We start from the raw sequence: 19,777 nt of genomic DNA on the forward strand, positions 1-19,777 counted from the left end.
GTAAATCTGACATATCTATTTATATCTATCAGATATATCAAAAGATATATATATATATATAGTTTTTTTTACCACAAAAAAGTCTAAAAGTCATTTTTTTTTTTACATAACTATATTTCTGAACACCCAAAGCAATGCCTTTAGGTTGCTGAAATCAAAGTCATATATTTCTAAGAGTGCAAGAAAAAAAATTCTCAATTAAACTCTGTTATTTGGGAAGATAAAATAACAAATAGTCTCATATAACTCTTACTAATGAAGGAGTTTGTCAGTCAATAATTAAAAGAACTTTGGATTGTATAGGGCACTAGAATTAGGAACAGAAACCCAGGAACCAAAAGGCTACCGCCTGCATTGACTCCATCTCACCACATGTATACATGCTAGAGCTGTGAATAGTTCCTTATCCCAAGTTTAGAAAGGAGAAAACAAAGCAGGAAGAAACAGTAGGAAGGTAGTCTCTTTCCAAGGTCATCCAGCTACTGTGGATTTTAAGTACTTGTTTCCACTGCTGGCTGAGCCTTCGCGTCAAGCTACAGTAGACTCAAGCTACACTCACACAACAAGCTGTTCTTTGAGTGTTGAAGAAAGCATCCCAGAAGACACATCTCAATAGCAAGAGTTGTGTGTCGTGTACAAGTTTGAAAACAGCCTTGCTCCTTTGGAGACAAACTCAGCTGTGCTACCTCTGAGCTGTGTTCTCAGAGCCTCAATCATGAGGAAAGAAAACAAAACACTGCTCTGTCTTTAGAACTGTCCTTTGATCTTTTGGGTACTAAAGTTTAAAGACTGAAACATTAACACAGCCCCTTTAACACAGGGGCTGGAGCAAGTTTTAGCCTCCCTTCTCTCCAAAACTGATAGTGGCATTCCATTTGAGCTGGCAACTTAAAAGGGACTTTGATGCCTGCTGTACATGCCCTGGACTTGGGAGCAAAAAAGAGCTGGAGCTTGAAAAACTAAGGAGAACTTTGGGTTCTCACCTCTCAGTGGTCTTCAGTGGTCTGCCCTGACTTTTTGTTCTGCATGGTCCTGGATTCCAGATATATTCACCAAAACCCTGTCTGTCATCTGAGTACTAATTAACATCAAGGAAACCTCTAGGTGGTCGTTTTAACCTCATGCTCTACACTTGACTGAAGAAGCATAAAATGAATCCTGGCGACCTAAGGGCTGCTGACTCAATTAAGAAGAGTTACTAAAAAGCAAGAGTTAAGGTTCTAGAGGAGCTGGTAACAATGGATGGAGAGGTCAGGAGGTAACTCATTGACAATAAGGCCTCTAGTCCTTTCTCTTGCCAGTTCAGCAGCAGTGAATCTCCAACAGCTGCAGGCTGAGGCTGACAGCTCCTGGTGGGTTGACATTGGCACCCGCCTTAGTACAATTCTCCAGCCAGGGAAAACCTTTCTTTTTCAGGGATTTGGACTCCCTCTGTCCTGTTAAATTAAACAAAGAGCTCCTGTGTCGACCGGGAGAACACATGTGGCTTTCAGCGTGGTGCATTTAAATAGAATGGGAAGAAGCTTCGCAAAGTCCTGAGTCATCACAGCTGAGTAAGCCACCTTTGCCTCCTGGAGCCACTGATGGGGGAAGTGATATGCTCCATTCATTCACATATATCACACATATTTCAACAAACACACATATGTCCATATACCATGCTTGGATTTACACATCACATAGAAGCACACAAACACACTGCCACTCATATATGCACACACAACATCCCTTAAAACACACACAATGTGAAAATGGCCATACTGCCAAAAGCAATCTACAGATTCAATGCAATTCCCATCAAAATACCATCTCATTTCTTTACAGACCTTGAAAAAAAGATTCTTAGCTTCATATGGAGAAACAAAAAACCCAGAATCTCCAAAACGATCCTGTACAACAACAGATCATCTGGAGGTATCTCCATTCCTGATCTCAAGCTGTACTACAGGGCAACAGTAATAAAAACTGCATGGTACTGGCATAGAAACAGAAAGGAGGATCAATGGAACCGCATAGAAGACCCAGAAATAAATCCACACACCTATGAATACTCGATATTCGACAAAGAAGCCAATTCCATTCAATGGAAAAAAGACAGCATCTTCAACAAATGGTGCTGGACCAACTGGATGTCTACATGCAGAAAAATGAAAATAGATCCATATTTATCACCCTGCACAAAACTAAAGTCAAAGTGGATCAAGGACCTCAACATAAAACCAGATACCCTAAATCAATTGGAAAAAAAAGTGGGGAACAGCCTAGAACTCATTGGCACAGGAGACAACTTCCTGAACAGAACACCAACAGCACAGGCTCTAAGAGCAACAATCAATAAATGGGACCTCATGAAACTGAAAAGTTTCTGTAAAGCAAAGGATACCGTCATCAAAACAAAACGACTGCCTACAGATTGGGAAAGAATCTTCACTAACCCTTTATCTGACAGAGGACTACTATCCAGTATATACAAAAAACTAAAGAAGCTGAAAAGCAGCAAACCAAGTAATCCAATTAAAAAATGGGGAACAGAGCTAAACAGAGAATTCTCGACAGAGGAATATCGAATGGCAGAAAAACACTTAAAGAAATGCTCATCCTCATTAGCCATCAGGGAAATGCAAATCAAAACGACCCTGAGATATCACCTTACACCCATCAGAATGGCCAAGATGAAAAACTCAAGCGATAACACATGCTGGAGAGGTTGTGGAGAAAGGGGAACCCTGCTCCACTGCTGGTGGGAATGTAAACTGGTACAACCACTCTGGAAAGCTATCTGGCGCTTTCTAAGACAAATAGGAATAGTGCTTCCTACAGACCCAGCTATACCACTGCTAGGTATATACCCAAAGTTTGTTCAAGTACACAAAAAGGACACTTGCTCAACCATGTTTATAGCAGCTCTATTTGTAATAGCCAGAACCTGGAAACAACCCAGATGTCCATCAACGCTGGAATGGGTACAGAAATTGTGGTATTTTTATACAATGGAATACTACTCAGCAATCAAAAAGGAGGAAATCATGAAATTTGCAGGCAAATGGTGGGATCTAGAAAAGATCATTCTGAGTGAAATATCCCAGAAGGAGAAAGACAAACATGGGATATACTCACTTATATAGACCTATAAGATATGATAAACATAATGAAATCTATACACCTAAAAAAGATAATCAATTGAGCGGACATGGGGTAAGATGATCAATCCTCATTTAGAAAGACAGATGGGATGTGCATTGAACGTATGACAGGAGTCTACTGAGCGCATCTGAAAGACTCTAACTAGCAGTGTTTTCAAAGCAAAGACTCATGACCAAACCTTTGGCAGAGTACAGGGAATCATAAGAAAGAAGGGGAGTTAGTCTGATGGGGAAAGGATAGGAGCTCCACAAGGACCAAATATATCTGGGCACAGGGTCTTTTCTGAGACTGACATTCAACCAAGGACCATGTATGGACATAACCTAGAACCTCCACTCAGATGTAGCCTGTGGTAGCTCAGTAACCAATTGGTTTCCCAAAGTGAGGGGAACAGGGACTATTTCTAACAGGAACTCGATGACTGGCTCTTTGGTCTCCCCACCCCCGAAGGGAGGAGCAGTCCTGTTAGGCCACAGAGGAGGGCTTTGCAGCCAGTCCTGAAGATACCTGATAAAACAGGATCAGATGAATGGGGAGGAGGTCCCCCCCATCAGTGGACTTGGAAAGGGGCACGGTGGAGATGAGGGAGGGAGGGAGGGAGGGACTGGGAGGGAATGAGGGATCGGGACACGGCTGGGATACAGAGTTAATAAAATGTAACTGATAAAAAAAAATAAAATAAAAAAGAAAAAAATAAATAAAAAAAAAATAAAAAAAAACACACACACAAATAAACACATACTCATAAGCATATAGATGAATGTATGTACCACACACTTACAGGCACATAGCATACATATAAACACACATACCACACATATGCAGCTATATAGAAAAATAGCACATGCACACACAACTCACTGGGGTAAAATTTAGGTGAAACACCAGGTTCTGAGCTTCCACTAACAGTACCACTCTATCTGAGTCAAACATATACAAAGTCTTTTTTTTTTAACGCTGGACTTCAAAATTTCTGGAATGTATATGAGGTCAAAGAAATGGGCACAAAGTCTTATTGTGAGGTGAGAAGCCCTGCTCTAAAAACGTGGGCCTCTGTGGCTGCAATGCCATACTCAGACCCCTCTCCCTGGAAGAGCCTGAAAGCGTGGCCTGACCTCCTGTTTTCAGTGTGGATGTATGGGTTGAGATAAGGGTTTGAGCTAAGTTGGCAGAAGACCTGGGATATGAGGGAGAGGTATTGAATGGTTTGAAAAGCATTGGCTATGACAAATCCACTCTATACCACACTAGAATGTGTAATGTGTATCAAGATTTGTTTCTAGATACTGCAGAGTTAAAGCAGCAAGTCATGGTTTATCACAGTTAAGAGAATCTACCTCTCTACCCTTTCATAGTACCAACGAGGCAATGGAGGCCAGGATTTATACCACTTGCCTAACCCTGAGGATGACCGAGGTGGCACCATATATAGTTCTTACAATGTATATGCCTATATTTATATATAAATAAGACTATACCAAGCTATACATACAGCTATATCATAAGAATCACTTTCTGGCTGAAGTTAATTACATAGCAATCTCAGGCATACCATTACTATGCATTAAATATACTTATCCTTCCTGCAGCAGGCCACCACTGCAACCAACAGATAGACAACCCTCAGAAAAATTCTTATTCTAACCTAAACCATATCTTCACAGGATATAGGAGAGAGGTGTACCTAATTACCTGCTACATCCCAGCCTGAAACATGCATAAATGCCTGTCATGCCCTCCTCTAAGATACAGAAGGGCACGTGCTCAATCTTGACCCTCCCAACACATATGCCCTGGAACCTGAAAGAGCAATGATACAGCACAGATTGCCCTGTTGGCGAGACCTGATCATCGTCCTAGAGTGTTACCAGGATCAAAGCAAAGAGGAAGAAGCCAGAGTGAACCATTGCACCAAAGGGCCAGGCAGAAAGTACTCGAGAATCTGACTTGGGAAGGCAAGAGAGAAGACGCAGCAAGCTTGGAGTACAGCAACCTATTATATTTATAGGCCCATAAAAAGCATGATTCTTCAGATGCTAGAAAATTCTGCAGATGTGATCTTAGGTAAAATGACTTCCTTAGAACCACTTCTTCTCTTTTATACAAGATCCGTGTCAGGAGAGGACATCATTGGCTCCGTGTAGCCCTTCTGCTGCACACTCAGCAGCATGCCACAATGTCTATACGTGGTTTTTATAATTCTTCTCCATTCTTTTCTCAGTCACTGGTAAGTCCGTGAGAGCAGGGCCCAACTGGGCATGCTCAGAGTTCTTTGTTTCTAGTAAAATTAACATTCCTTAAAGAAAGAGAAGTCAAGCAATGATGAAAGAAAAAAGTGAAAATATTGTAGAACTTTCTAAGCCTTTGCAGGCTGGTTCAGAAAGTCCACTAAGAACCCATTCTTTTGTTTCTGTAGAGGAAGATTGGAGCATAAAGTACATTATAATTTACTTAAATACTAACCTCAGATGTAACAAGTAAACTTTCCTCCCTCTGAAGAAACAGTTTCCTGGTGATTTATGAGATTTCCAGCTGCTCCACAGAATGGAACTCTGTGGGGGTGAAAATGCTTGTTTTCTCAAACACTGACATTAATCAAACTGTGAGACAAGCACGCAGTTAATATTAATTGCTGCCCAGAGGCTGCTTCTGCTTTGACTGGGGGACTCATAGTGGTCTTGGAATGTTTGGCCCTGCTTGGGAGTGACCTCTGTCTATTCACACCTGTAGCATAGCACTGCATGCACAGATCGATGTTCATCTGGAGAGAAACACTCATTAAGCAGGAGACTGCTTAATACTCCCAGTGCAACGATATGTCTCACAGTGGAAATCAAATGCAAGTTCAGAGGAAAATCAGTAATTAAGTATGATTTATTCACTCCTTTACTCATCTGTCTAGCATTTACCAGGTACTTAAGGTAACAGAGTTTGTCCCATAATATTGCGGAGAACAAAATCAAAGAACTATTCTCCCACAGAAAAGTAAATTCTAGACATTAGAAGGCCCCATAAGCAAATAGCATTGGGCAGTAACTAGAAATACTAAACAATAATAAAGGGTTTACAAAGTGATGGAGGCAAAGGTACCTTGGGTGGTGATTTAGGAAAGCTTCTCTGGTTGGGTGATTTTGAGAAGGGGCCTGAGTACTTAAGAATATGCATGGGTCTGCAGGAAGGATTTTTGCATGCAGAAAAAGCAGTCACTGTAAGATGAATACTAAAGCAGCAAGAGAGGAAGGGAAAAGTAATCTGAGAAGAGGTAGAATATAACCAGAATGTAGGAGCTGCTGAAGGAGGGCCAACAACAGTCCTCCTAGGCAATCCACAGTGGGAAAATGGAAACCACAGGAGACATATTGAATGGGACTAGAAGCATACCAAAAAGCTGATTGCAGCACTAAATCTGGATAGGAATCTGTCTTATGGCCCACAGGAAGCTGACAGCTATCTATAGTCTAGGTTCAGAGGTCATTGCTATTTTATAGGGTTGCTGTGGACAGCTGCTGAGCCATCAGGCCCTCACTTCTCGTTCATCTTCCAAGGCTCTGCTCTAGTTCAGTTCCACCCAGCTGCACACGTGCTTCTCTGTGCTGGATAATGCTCTTGGGGTCCCCTGTCCATACTCCTGCCTCGCCCAGAACTTCATTCACTGCCGCCTCTTGAACGTCTCATACTCAGCACAAGTTAAATACGTGAATTTACTCATTTCTGCCTATCGGTCCACCCATCCCATCCCACTCTCTCTCCATAGATTTCCTGCTCCTTAACAAAATAAAAATCACAGTGGCTAGGGAGATTGTTCAGTTGGCAAAGTGCTTGTGTTCCAAGCACAGAGATTGAATCCTGGCTCCAACACCCCTGTAAAATAAGTAAGGCAATAAGAGATGTCAATTCAGAAAAGAAAGCTACATGACACCTAAAGAATATCATCAATGTTGTCTGTTGGCTTTCATGAACACATGCACACGTGCACCTACACACACACACACACACACACACACACACACACACACACACACAATCATACAACAAAAACACTTAAGCTGATAGACACTGCTTCTTGTTGGGAGGCTACTAATATCATTTACTATACTATAATACCAATTTCTTCAAGAAAACATGGGCTTTTTTCAGAATCAAATCAGCTCCACAGAGAGAAAAATGTGAGCATCTAATACAGTGTTGGGGATAAAAAAGTAAAATGCTGTAAGTTCAGTACATTGCCACTCTTTTCTAGGACCAGGTTCTGCCAGCTCTTTGGAACACATGTGGGACTAAGCAACTCCCGACCTCACTGAGCTTACTGTGTTCAGAAGTAGTCACACAGACCCATCACATGATAGAGCCTGTGGTGGGCATGGCGGTGCTGGGGTTGAGTCCTCTGGCACAGCTAAGCTTTTCTAATGGATGGATACAAGTAACCTAGGAACACATGTTCAAAGAGCCAGGCTCAGGCAGAGGAACTCTAAGGGCAGGGATGGCAGACAAACAGAAGCTTTTCTGAGGAAGGAAAGTAAGTCCAGCGTAGCACAAGAGATGAACCTGAAGACATAAGCAGGGCAGCACGGAGATGTACCTCCTAAAACTTTCCAGAGAGCTGCTGAACCCAGAGGAGAGTAGACATGTGTCGCAGTGTCCTTGGCATGGAGAGAAGATCTGATCATATTTTAGAACCTGGCCTGTGGTGAGAGAAGTCGAGAGCAGGATGGCCAGTTAGGAGGCTAAGGTGGTGTTGTAAGTGAGAGCCGCCAGATGCTGAAGCACACAGTAAGGCTCTGGGGAAGATGGATGGCTTAAAAACCCATTAGACAGTAAAAGTGATAGGACCAGGTAATAATGTGGGTTGGCTGAGCAGGCATGTGGGTTATACAAGGAAAACCACGCCAAGGCTATTGGACACAAACAGTTTTCAGGCTAGAAACTGAGCTATTTGTTTTGTTTTGTTTGTTTGTTTAGGGTAATATGGTTTTTGAAGCAGGATCTCTGGTGGCCCCATGACTGGTCAGAATGGAGTTGTGTAGAAAGAGTAGATTCTATGTGAGAGTAAAACTTAACTGTCAAACTGATTGCATCGAAAATAACTCCCACCAGTAAAGCATTCTTCTAGGTGTGACTATGATGGCATTTTCAGAGATGATGGAGGCTCTGACCTAGTACCTGAATTTATGCTCCGATGGATTCCTACTGTGATGGCATTGTTGGAAGGTAGAGGAAGGCAGGAAGTGGGGCCTAGTTGGATAAAGTTAATCACAAAGGCTATGTCCTTGAAGACTATATCTTGTCTTGACTCTTTTCTGCATTCCTTGTCATTGTTTCCTGGCTACATGGTGTGAACTGTTCTGTTCATCATGCTCTCTCTTCCTCATTGACAGTTTTGAGACTGAACCAAATAAACCTGTGCTTATTTTTTTTTTAATGTCAAGCACATGTGACTGCAAAGAAAAGAGCTGCTGATCTGTTTTTCCTCACAGTTGGGGAAGTGCCAGATTGCTTGGGTAGCTGATCTTTTAGATAACATTTCTTTAGAATTGGGATGGCTTGCTTTCCAAAGCACCATCTATCAGCCAAAATGATCCTTGTGACACTGACTAGGAGAGACTCCTCCCAATCTAGAATGCCTCTCTTAGTGCTCTCAGTCTTTCCAAACCAGCCCTTCAATACAGTCCCGACCTCCTTGACAGCACACGGTCAGCACAAAGCATCCTGGAGGAACATTGAGCAGAGCAGAGCTTCCTGTGGGAGCTGATTGAAGCATGGATCCCAGGAACCTTAACAGCTGGAATGATGAACAAACGAGGCAGTGGACTGACCGACTCTGAGGAAATGTTAGGAGAGAATTATCACTGTGAAGTCTCGTTAATGAGGAGAGCTTTATTTACTTCAGAAATAAATATGTCAGCAGTCTAGAGCAACTTTGGCAGAACCGCTGGCTATCTGAGTTCCTAAGGTCATGGCCATGGAGTTTATTATCTAAACAAGCCCACCAGGGTGACCATCTAATCTGTTTACTATGAAGAAAAATGAATACTCTTATTATTATGAACCCATGAATTAAATATTTCTCAGTCTTCTCATTCCTATTATTAGTAAAAACCCAAAGTACTTTTCCTAAAATCCTACTAGTTCTTAAGGCAGATCACACGTGTGGATGTACACGCATCTGCCATTCTACAGATTAAAAATAACCACAAAAAAAACCCAAACCAACAATAACCCTTACAGCAATTCTCCTTCATACATGATAGCTATCACACAGTAAACCAAAACATGATCTACTGTGGATTCATTTCCAATAAGGCAGTAAGCTCCTCAGGAAATTCAAGGCAAGAATCAGGCAGGTTGTGTGAAGAAATTTTGCTTTCATGCAAGGTAAACTAATTGTGCTGTTCATAGAGAACATTTAGACTCAACAAAGAATAGAGATTATCTATAGTCTTCAGCTCAGTGCCTACCCATTAAATCAGAACAAAGGAATAAACACTCTCGTTTAAAGCTTTACTTTAATTTTCAGATTATTGACCCAATATGCTAAATAATCCAGTGGTCTGTTGTTAATGTCCGTAAGTTATCACTTGTTAGTATTTGTTAGTATTTAATAGTGTCTGTGCACATCATTTAGGAAAAAAAAAAACAAAAAACAAAAAACAAACAAACAAACAAAAAAAAAACAACTTTGATGTAACTACCAGAGACTTTGATCTTGTGAACAAGGTGGGCTAGATATTCTGAAAAAAAAAAAAAAAAATTCTTCTAGTATTAAGAACCTCGCAACACTAACGCATGAAAACAGGGAAACTTTCCAGATACCAAAAGTAAAGAACAGAAAAGAAAGTATCAATTTTCAAAAAATTCAGAGAGAGACACACACACAAAAGATATACTGTTTTGAATATCTTTTATGTCACCGTGGCTAGGCACTGCCCCCACCCAGCACTGCAGTCAAACATTAACCTCTGTGTTGCTGTGTTGGCATTTGCAGACATGACTAAGATGCATAATCAGTTAACTCTATCTAAGTGAAGGTGATTATCCTGAATAATCTAGTGGTCTGCTTCAACCTCTTAAAAGGCCTTATAAATACAGCTACAGCTTCTCAGAGGACACAGTCTACAGGTGAACAGGTGCTTCAGCCTGGACACAGCAGTCCCACCCTTCCTTTCCTGGTGGCTTGTCATAGACTGGACATTTGCAAGACCCATCCCTACTGCTCAAGTCATTTCTTTGCAATAATTATCTCAAGATATATTTCCTGCTGCCTGGGTGTTTCTCTGGCCAAGTCCTGATTGATGCATCTAAGCTGGGGGTCTGTTGCTCCCTCCTTCTACTCTGGGGAAATGGGACATATTTAAGACCTACATAGGTAGAAAGTCAGATCAGAGACTATATGAGAAGCAAACATGAAAACACACAAGTACTTGGCCAACTGGGTATTAGTACTGGGAAGAAAACTATCTAGATGCCCTGATACAGTACTTCTCAACCTTCCTAACCCTGCAACCCTGTAACAGTTCCTTGTGTTATGCTGACCCACAACCATAATATTACTTTTTCTTGCTACTTCATAACTGTAATTTTGCTAGTATTATGAGTCAGAATGTAAATATCTATGCTTTCCAAGGGGGGGTCATGACCCATAGGCTGAGAACCACTTCTCTAGTAATTAATATATATAATACAATTAATTATTAATTGATATTAATATATAATAATAAATTTATGTATCTTCCAAATTCAAATTTAAAGCATCTTGTTTGTAACTTTAACACAGAGCACTTCCTATCCAGCAGGCTGCCAAAATCCAAAAGAGGAAATACTATGAATTAGACAGGAGACGGGACAAGAGTTATCTCACTCATATTCTTGAACATCAACTTTGGAGTGCAATTACGCATCATCTGCTGGAGTCTTTTTAAAATTTTTTTGAGACAGAGTTTTTCTGTGTATCCTTGGCTGTCCTGGACTTGCTTTGTAGAGCAGGCTGGCCTTGATCTCAGAGAGATCTGCTTGCCTCTGCCTCCTTAGTGCTGGGCTTACAGGCGTGTGCCACTGTGCCTGGCTCCATCTGCTGGAGTCTTGGATCTAGATATTCTGTGTGTTATTGATTTCATTCCACTTAGTAGAAGAATAAACTCACAGAACACCTACAGATGGGTGAAATCCTTATCGACCTACACTAGGAAATATGGACAAGAATAGCCTATGCAACACAGTACACGCATGTACATACAGACACATGCACGCATGCACATGCACACACACACATGCACACATACACACACACACACACACACACACACAAAACCTGCAGGCAGCTTGAAAACACTCAAACCTGGATCTAGTGTAGAAGGTTTACAAAGTGGAGTACTCTGCAGCAGAAAAAAAAAAAAAAAAAAAGAATGATGGCTCGCTGTTCTGGCATAAACATAGTGCAGAGTAACAAAAACCCAACACGTGCCCTGTGCCCTAATATCCCACATCTCTTCATGATCTCCTCATAGGTTATAAAGGTAAGGCCAGGACTGGACCCCTCCTCACTCAGAAAGTTTTCAGCTTTATACCATGAGAACCAAACATGAAAACATATACTGAGCTACACAGTCTTCACAATTGTTTCCGCAGAGCCCAGGGAAACATCTGGCATAAAGGAGGTACCCAGCAGACATCTGTTGGATGGTTGTATGAATTTGCAAACAAGCTTGCATGCCAGGAATAAGCTTAGGTATTTCCAGCCTGGAATCCTGATGAGTAAAATCAGGCTCTGGCCGTGTCTGCCAGGACAGCTTCCTGCCACATACTACCCTGTAGCTGTTGTCATCTGCCCAATATCAACTTCCTCAGCTTCCTAAACATTTCCACCCAACAGCCACTCATGCCCCAGGGTGACACACCTCACCAGTAATCTCAAGACAAAGGGCTCTATTTTAATCTTTACTGATTAAGAGAGAGCATAAAGGTGGCAGAGTTCTCATTATTTAGCAAAGGTTCCAGAATGTTGGTCTTAGAGAAAACAAGAAATGCATCAGGATTTAGCAAGAACTCAGAAAATCAGACAACTCCAGCATGAGAGATCGAGGAAATAGTTACGGCACTCAAATAAAAAACAAGCTATCATCACGTGCAAATCCTGACACCGGCTGCAAAATCCCCTACACCTTTCCATGTGGGAAATACAAGCAAGCGGAGGGTCAAACTTCAGCGGAAAGGAGTTCATCCGTTTCCCTGCTGGAGCACATCAGAAAGTCAGAATGCGGTACACGTGGTCAGGGCCATCAGTTTTATATCATCCCAGCAATAATAATTCAGCCATGCAGCAGCAGTCCGCCCTAAGCACCAAGCATATTTTAATATCAGCCGAGGACGACGGTGCCCACAGTTGACTCCATCATGTCTGCGGGAGAGCAGGGACTCATTAGACTACTGTTGTTACATCTTACTCTACCAAGTTAAAAGCCCTAAAGTCTATATAGTTTGAGAATATGTACGAGCTCATTAGATAGTCTTGAGTCACTTTAGTATTGTTTCAGGAAAAGAGATAGTTCAGGCAACCAGTACCTCTTCAATATCTATTTCTTCTTTCTGTTAGTGTTACCTAGAGCATAAACTGATACACTCTGGTTTCTTCTTGGCAAAAAAAAAAAAAAAAAAAAAAGTTGTCTGTATCAGTTTCATTTCAATGATTTATTTTTCTAGTTTTAGCTAACACACTTATCAGAAGGAGTGTGCATGTATCCTAAGAGGGCTTGTGAGAATGGCCAATGAAAGAAGATCAATACTGAGAAAAAGCTTAAAGTAGCATTGAGCTACTGAAGTAACCCAAAGCCTGAGGAATAATAAAACTGTGGCTTATGAACTTGGCTGAGCTCCCACGCTAACCGGTTTGATGCTTTTGAAAACTGTCTCTTTTCTCCGAGCCACAGCTGCTGCCTCATTGGAAGAGGCCTCACGGTGCATTGGCAAAGTCCCTGTGAGCACAGATGATTGATTCTGACACTCTGAAGAATTCTAAAGTGGAAAAAAAAATGTGTCCATTATAGACTCTTAGAATGTCCTTAGAGAAATTGACAATAGGAAGATCATTCTGAGAAAGAAGTTGAGGGAGGAGGTCTTTTTAGAAACCATATGAAGTAGTTTGACAAGTATCATAATTGTGCTTTCATGTGTGATAAAATAGTGACTGTGATATTTGCAAATCCCATTATTTTTCTATCTTTTCATCTGTCTGCATGACTAAACATTTGCTATAATCAGTTCACTGCCTAAAAGATTCATTTATTTTATATGTGTGAGTATTTTCATGTACGTATGTATGTATATCATAGGAGGAGGCTAGAAGAGGGCACAGCATCTGGACTTACGGACAGTTTTAAGCTCCCACGTGAGTGCTGGGGGTTGAAGCTTGGTACGCCGCAAGAGCAGTGCGTGCTCTTATCTACTGTGGCAACTCTCCAGCCCCTCGGTGTATTTGTAATCAGCCCACATCTCAACTGAGTTCAAGTGTTAGAAGTAGGTAGGTGACGGATAGTTTTAACTCATTCCATGAAACAACTGTCCAGGCAAATTCACCTATTGCCCTAGTAATTCTCCTAGTTGTGCTGGAAAGCCAGACCTTGAACTCTACCTTAAAGCTATAAAGTCATACACACAACACATTCTCAAATACCCAAAGCATAATAGGAATAGGATAATTATCCAGTGATTGGGTTTGTGGCAAACAACATCCTAAATTTTACATTGAGATGATGTGAATTGGCACTTTCAGCCATCCAATCAGCCACCTGATTGGTGCCCTCCTTTCTAGTCACGGTTTCTACAAGATTTACACAGTAAATTGGGTAGTGTAGAACCCAGTTGCAATCACTTACCAGAGGTAAGGAATTAAAGCAGCCATTTGATTTTATGCACATCAAACATTACATATTTAAAAGTTTCCTGATGTTTACATTCACTACTGAGACTATAGAAAGAAGTCCCAGGAATGTTTTTGAGAAGTGTGCCCAGTGCCCCTCATCCTTCCCTGAAGCACTGAGCACAGAGCTGCATTCCTCAGCAGCTATTTGGGGGCTTCCAAATCCTTAAGACATAAAATAATAGTTTTGTTCTTTTTTTCTGACACCTTTAGTTTTTCCTCTGAAGAAATAGATAATATATATGTATATAATATCCTTATACATATATAATATATAATATATATAATACAAATATATATAATATTTGAAAATGTATTCCAGTTTTAGGAGCCCTTTTACATAGTTTTTATTTTCTACACATTGAAGAAAATGTGAGGTTGCAGGATGTTGCTTAGATCAGTTTTTCTGTGAAAAACATTTTCTTTTTCCTTTTATGAAAGTGGAAAGAATAAATACATCCTTTTTATTAATTTTTTCATGTAATATATTTTGATCATGGTTTTCCCTTCCCCTAACTCCTCCAAGATCATAACTCTCCAGGGAAAGAAAGAAAGGAGTAGCTCAGATCATGGGCAGGGCAGAGGGCAGAGAGACAGGGGGCAGAGGGACAGGGAAAGAGAGTGGGGAAGGAAATGGAGGGAGCAGAGAGCACAGGGAAATAGAGGGACAAAGGGACAGGGATCATTGGTAGGAGGAAATGGGCCAGGAGGATATGAGGCAGGGAATATGGCTCAGCCAATGTCAAACACAGCACAGCGTACCCAGAAGCATTGCTAAACTCATCATCTAATAATGTGTTGATAAGCGTTTTGGTTTCCTTTCGCACATCATTATCAAACATTTGAATCTGCCTTCTGTAAGCAGGCCTGATGAGCTGCCAGCTGTTTGTTAATAGTTTACATTAACACTAATGTAATATCATATTGTCAATTTTTTAAAAGCATTACGTCTTTAAGTTATTTTTTTCTGAGACATTCTGGAGAGGATTTTTTTTAACACAGAATAGATCTGGGTATGAAGCTCAGGCCGGATTTGTATTCATGGTCCTCGTGTCTCTGTCTTCTAAGTCTTTGGAGAGTACAGTCACACCTACCAGACTTGGCTGAAGAGGTCATGCTTGAAAATACATATCAAAACAAAACAATCCTTATCTATGAAAATGTTGAAGTCACGATACCCTTTAATCCGCAGGTGGACTCCTTTGTCTCTGGAGCTCTGGAGCTCTGTCTCCTGTATACGACATGAGGGTGGTACCCTTCCTCGGTCAGTGGATGTTTTTTAACAGGCTCAATGAAAAAGTCTCCATGTGGTAGATGGAAAAATCCAGTCTGTAAATACATTCAATAAATAGGTGCATGAGAGTTGCAAAGAAAATTATTAAAGTGAAACATTATGTAGACCTTGGTAATTTCTGAAAATCTTAGAAACAGTGCTCTCACTCTGCCATTGGACGTTGTAAAACTGATACACATGAATAATTGGAACAAATGTTTTTTATAATGGTGAGTAGTGAATGATTTGTCACAGATGCCTTTGAGACACTTATAAATAAGTCCACATGTCCACACAAATCCAAAATGTCACATGCAGTTGTTCGGCTTCCTAGATCCTCCTTAGAATCACCTTTGGATGCTTATGGACCGCAAATAAGAGACCTGCTTCTGCTTGCCCCCATGGAGTCCATGCCTATGCCCCCAAAGCCTTGATACCAGAACACTTGTCTGTGTGGGATATATGATCATATGATCACCAAATTACTTTCCTGGATACATGTAATGCCTCACTCAGGAAAACAAAGAAACATGATGACTTGCTCAGTTCCTCAGATCTCATCTGAAACACGGGGATAACCAGAGGTTATTGTGAGGGACAGATGAGTTCATCTACACAGGACTTTTAGAGAAGGTAGGGTTCGGAACCTTACCTAGCATTAGGCCTTTTTTGGCCTTTTGACTATGTCATTTCATAGAGTTGGGATCTCAAGAATCAAAGTGGCGGGTCATTAACTATTAGTTCACCAATATAAACCTGGACACTGGGGACTTGTGGGAGACTGGGAAAGGCTTCAGTTTCAGGCTCCTCCCTCCATACATCTCAGCCTAATGTTGCTTAGCTCCACTGATAAGACTAGTTGACTAGATCAGTCAAACAGGAGCCTAGGAAGGCTCTTCTCAGTTTGGGTGTCCTCTAAGTACTTGTTTCTCTTCTACTACCTATCAGTGTAGACAGCAATATAACCAGACTTCAACACTAGTCTTGAAATCACTTTCCTATTTTGATGGCTAACCTCAAAATGACATAATAAGGAGAATAACAGAAAGATAAAACCACTTTACTGTGAGTTGTGAAAATAACTGTGTGACTTTGAATAGATTGCTCAAAACTGTGAGCCACCATCCTCACATGAAAGAGGCAGCAATGTCAACTACTCCACAGGGCTGGTGGAGCATCAGGTGAGAGGAAGCTTGTGGAAGTAGTCTATGTGATGTTTGACATCTAACCTCTGGTTTGTTTCTACTCTGACACTTCCTAGAACATATGATATTTTTTTATCTGTAGCTTTGTCTGAGAAAACCTTGTGTGACAGAAACAGCTGACAAGACCCAGAGAACAGTACCAAGTAATTGCAATAAAACAGTGAAAATAGACTCCATGCATTATGGAGATTTGTTTCTATTTATGCTGTGAGTCGGAGACCAACATGACAGAAGAAAGCCAGCCTCCTGCTAATGAAGCTCATTTGTGCCACAGAAACAAAAGGCCGGAGCTTGGCAGAGAGCCAGGGCTCTGGTCATTTGTGCACTGTTATCAACTAAAATACTAATGTCCCTCAAGGAAGCAACTGCAAAACCTCCAAGAAGGGTTAATCAGGAATTCTTCAGTCTCAAAGAAGCAAGCAGAACTCCAACTGAGGGCCTGACTGTTCTCCAGTCGATAAGAACAAAAATGCCTGAGATCCACACATTCTCCTAGAAGCTTCCTTACATTTATATTCTTCCATGGGGTCATGCCTGCAAGCACACAACACAGAGATCTGTTTCAATAGTTTGAAGAAGCTGGAAGGAGAGTCCAGAGGGCTGGGAATGCATCAGTGGAAGGGAAACAAAAGACCTGTGTGAGCACAGGTAGGGCCGCCTGCTGCAAAACCCATGTACAAGGGTCGTGCAGAAGGGAACAGGCAGGAGAGAGAATGAAGAAACACCAGTGAGGAGTAGAGCAGGGGTGTTTGCAGGTTAAGATGTTTGCTTGTCTTTTCCAAAGCATAAACACAGATATGTGCTTATAGTGTCAGGTGGCCCAGTGGTCCCAGTGTCTTCATCTCTTCTTAGGAAAAGCCAGATGTGATGGATAAAAACAGTTTGCTTCCAATAGGAGGGCTGGTTTCATATTTGCCTGAAGCAAGCTACCCTGGAAAATCATCTTTCTATTTTCAGCTCTAACTCTTCCCCCGCCCATTTATTTATTTATTTATTTATTTGCTTGCTTACTTACTTATCTATTTATTTATATTTATTTATTTAATCACTTTACATCCTGATTCCAGCCCCCTCACTCCTCTCATCTCAGTTGCATCCCCACATCCCCTCTTCTCATTCTCCCCTCTCCCTCCTCCCAGAGAAGGGAAGGTTCCCACTTGGTACCAATCCACTCAAGTAACCTCAGGACTAAGTACATTCTCTCCCACAGGGGAGTGACAAGGCAGCCCATCTAGGGGAAAGTGGTGCAGCAGTAGGTTGCAGATTCACAGATAGGCCCTACTCCTGTTGTTAGGGGACCTATATGATGACCAAGCTGCTCATTTGCTACATATGCATAGAAGGTATAAGTTCTGTCCATGCAAGCTCTTCGGTTGGTGGTTCAGTCTCTGTGAACCCCAATGGGCCCAGTTTAGATTATTCTGTAGGTCTTCTTGTGTCCTTGACCCCTCTGGCTCCCTTTATCCTTCCTCCTACTTTTCCACAACACTCTACAACTCTGCAAACTCTTAATCAGAGCCCTCTCCATCCCAGTCGTAGCTTTCAGGAAGATTGGGGAAAGAATTGAGGAAATACTGTGAATTCACTAGTCAGGGAAACCAACACAAAAGGAGGCTTGGGGTGAAGCCCACAACAGACTAACTCTTCCTTCTTCCTCCTCTGTCATACTTTCTCCTTCCTTCCCTACCTATCAATGTCAGGACACTGCTAACGACTTTTAGGAATGAACTCACTTAACTGTTTCAACTTAGAAATATCTGTAAATGCTTCCAAACACTACCACCCTTTAAATGTAATTTTAAATAGGATTAAAATAAGTTTTAGCAGGCCTTCTGGTGTTGGTCTCCTTGGTTTGCCTGTGGTATATATGCAAGATTAGAGTCTCACAACAGTGTGATGCAGCCATGATCATTCAGGCCTTTACAGCCATTGAAGCAGGACATTCTCCCCAAGCATGGTTGGATACCATAAAAAGCTAAAATGATATGCTCAGGATGCGAGGCTAAGCACTGCACTCAGGGTCAGCCGCTTTGGACCCAGAGAAGAGCATGTCTGATTGCATGCGGGTTGATGCCCCAGGTCCCGCCTCTGAGTAAAAGGTATCGGACGGGTCTGATGCTCTTTGGGTGGATGACACCTAAATGAGCATCTGTACAAAGTCCCAATTTATTTCTAATATCAGAGATCAGACCTCTACTCTTGCCTGATGCGTCTAAAACAAAAAGGGGGAACTGTAGAGAGCTGCGGAATGCTATGCCTTAAAGATGGAGCTGGTTTCTGCCTTCCACCTTCCCGATGGTGAGTGCTCTCTGTCACGAACAACTCCACATTTGGCTAAGGCCGAGGATCTGGCTTGCTTCCATGTATGTGGACCTATCTGCATTGCCCCCGTGGCACGCCTGGGTTGGCTACCCAGAGGCTATTTAAGCTGTGGGCTGGCTTTCCCCGGGGTCCGAGGATTGTTCAATGTTCCTGAATAAACTGCATTGAAAAAAAAAATAAGTTTTATAGCATTACAAGCATGTAAAGATATGTACAGTAACTGTCAAGTTCCCAAGTACACATCTTTCATAAAGGGAATATTCACCTGCAGTCAAGAAGTTTCCTATTCTGCTTTGTAATCAACAACATCCCCAAAGGACTCTATTATCCTGATACCTAACAGTAAGAAATTAGTCTACAGTGTTTCAGATCACAATTCAGATTCAGCCATTGGTGGCATAAGAAGGAAAAAATGTAATCACTCTGATATTCTACACCCCAGAGTCACATTACTGAATCTGATTCGCTCCAAAGACCTGGAAGTAACATTTTTCTGGTCTTCACTGTCCCCCAAGGAAAGCCCTTCCCATAGGTCTAAGACAAGGCAGGGCCAGAAGACACCACGCTGATTGGTGGATAATCCATGTTGATTGGACACACAATGGAATGAAGTCCACTGCAGAAGTCTCAGTGGAACAGAATTATTACAAGCCTGGGTCTTCCTTTCTGCTAGAATCTTAGAGCAAAAGCTTCAAATTAACCTTCAGCATAGGGCAGGAGTGGGGGGAGGGGGGTTTAAGACATATTCCAGGAAGAAGCAAGCACAGTTCCTAAGCTAGTATGTCTTCAAATGCATCTAGGTTTCTTCCTTGAATTGTGGCAACCAAATAAGCCTATTTCTGCCCTTAGTTGTTTTAAGTCATGGTACACATCAAAACAACAAATGAAACTAGGCCTCTCTCTGTGTGTGTTTGTGTGTGTGTG

The 19,777-nt window shown here is 41.6% G+C and overlaps 1 protein-coding gene across 1 annotated transcript in view; it reads right to left on the reverse strand.

The window, feature by feature from the left end:
- The window catches only part of Adamts12 (ADAM metallopeptidase with thrombospondin type 1 motif 12), a 286,260-nt gene that overhangs the window by 191,389 nt on the left and 75,094 nt on the right, over positions 1-19,777 (reverse strand). Inside the window, exon 3 of the mRNA XM_021649372.2 lies at positions 15,232-15,382. Coding sequence (XP_021505047.1) covers positions 15,232-15,382 — 151 coding nt within the window. The remainder of the gene's footprint in view (positions 1-15,231; positions 15,383-19,777) is intronic.

Source organism: Meriones unguiculatus, chromosome 3 (genome assembly GCF_030254825.1).
Source record: "Meriones unguiculatus strain TT.TT164.6M chromosome 3, Bangor_MerUng_6.1, whole genome shotgun sequence".
Classification (NCBI taxonomy): domain Eukaryota; kingdom Metazoa; phylum Chordata; class Mammalia; order Rodentia; family Muridae; genus Meriones; species Meriones unguiculatus.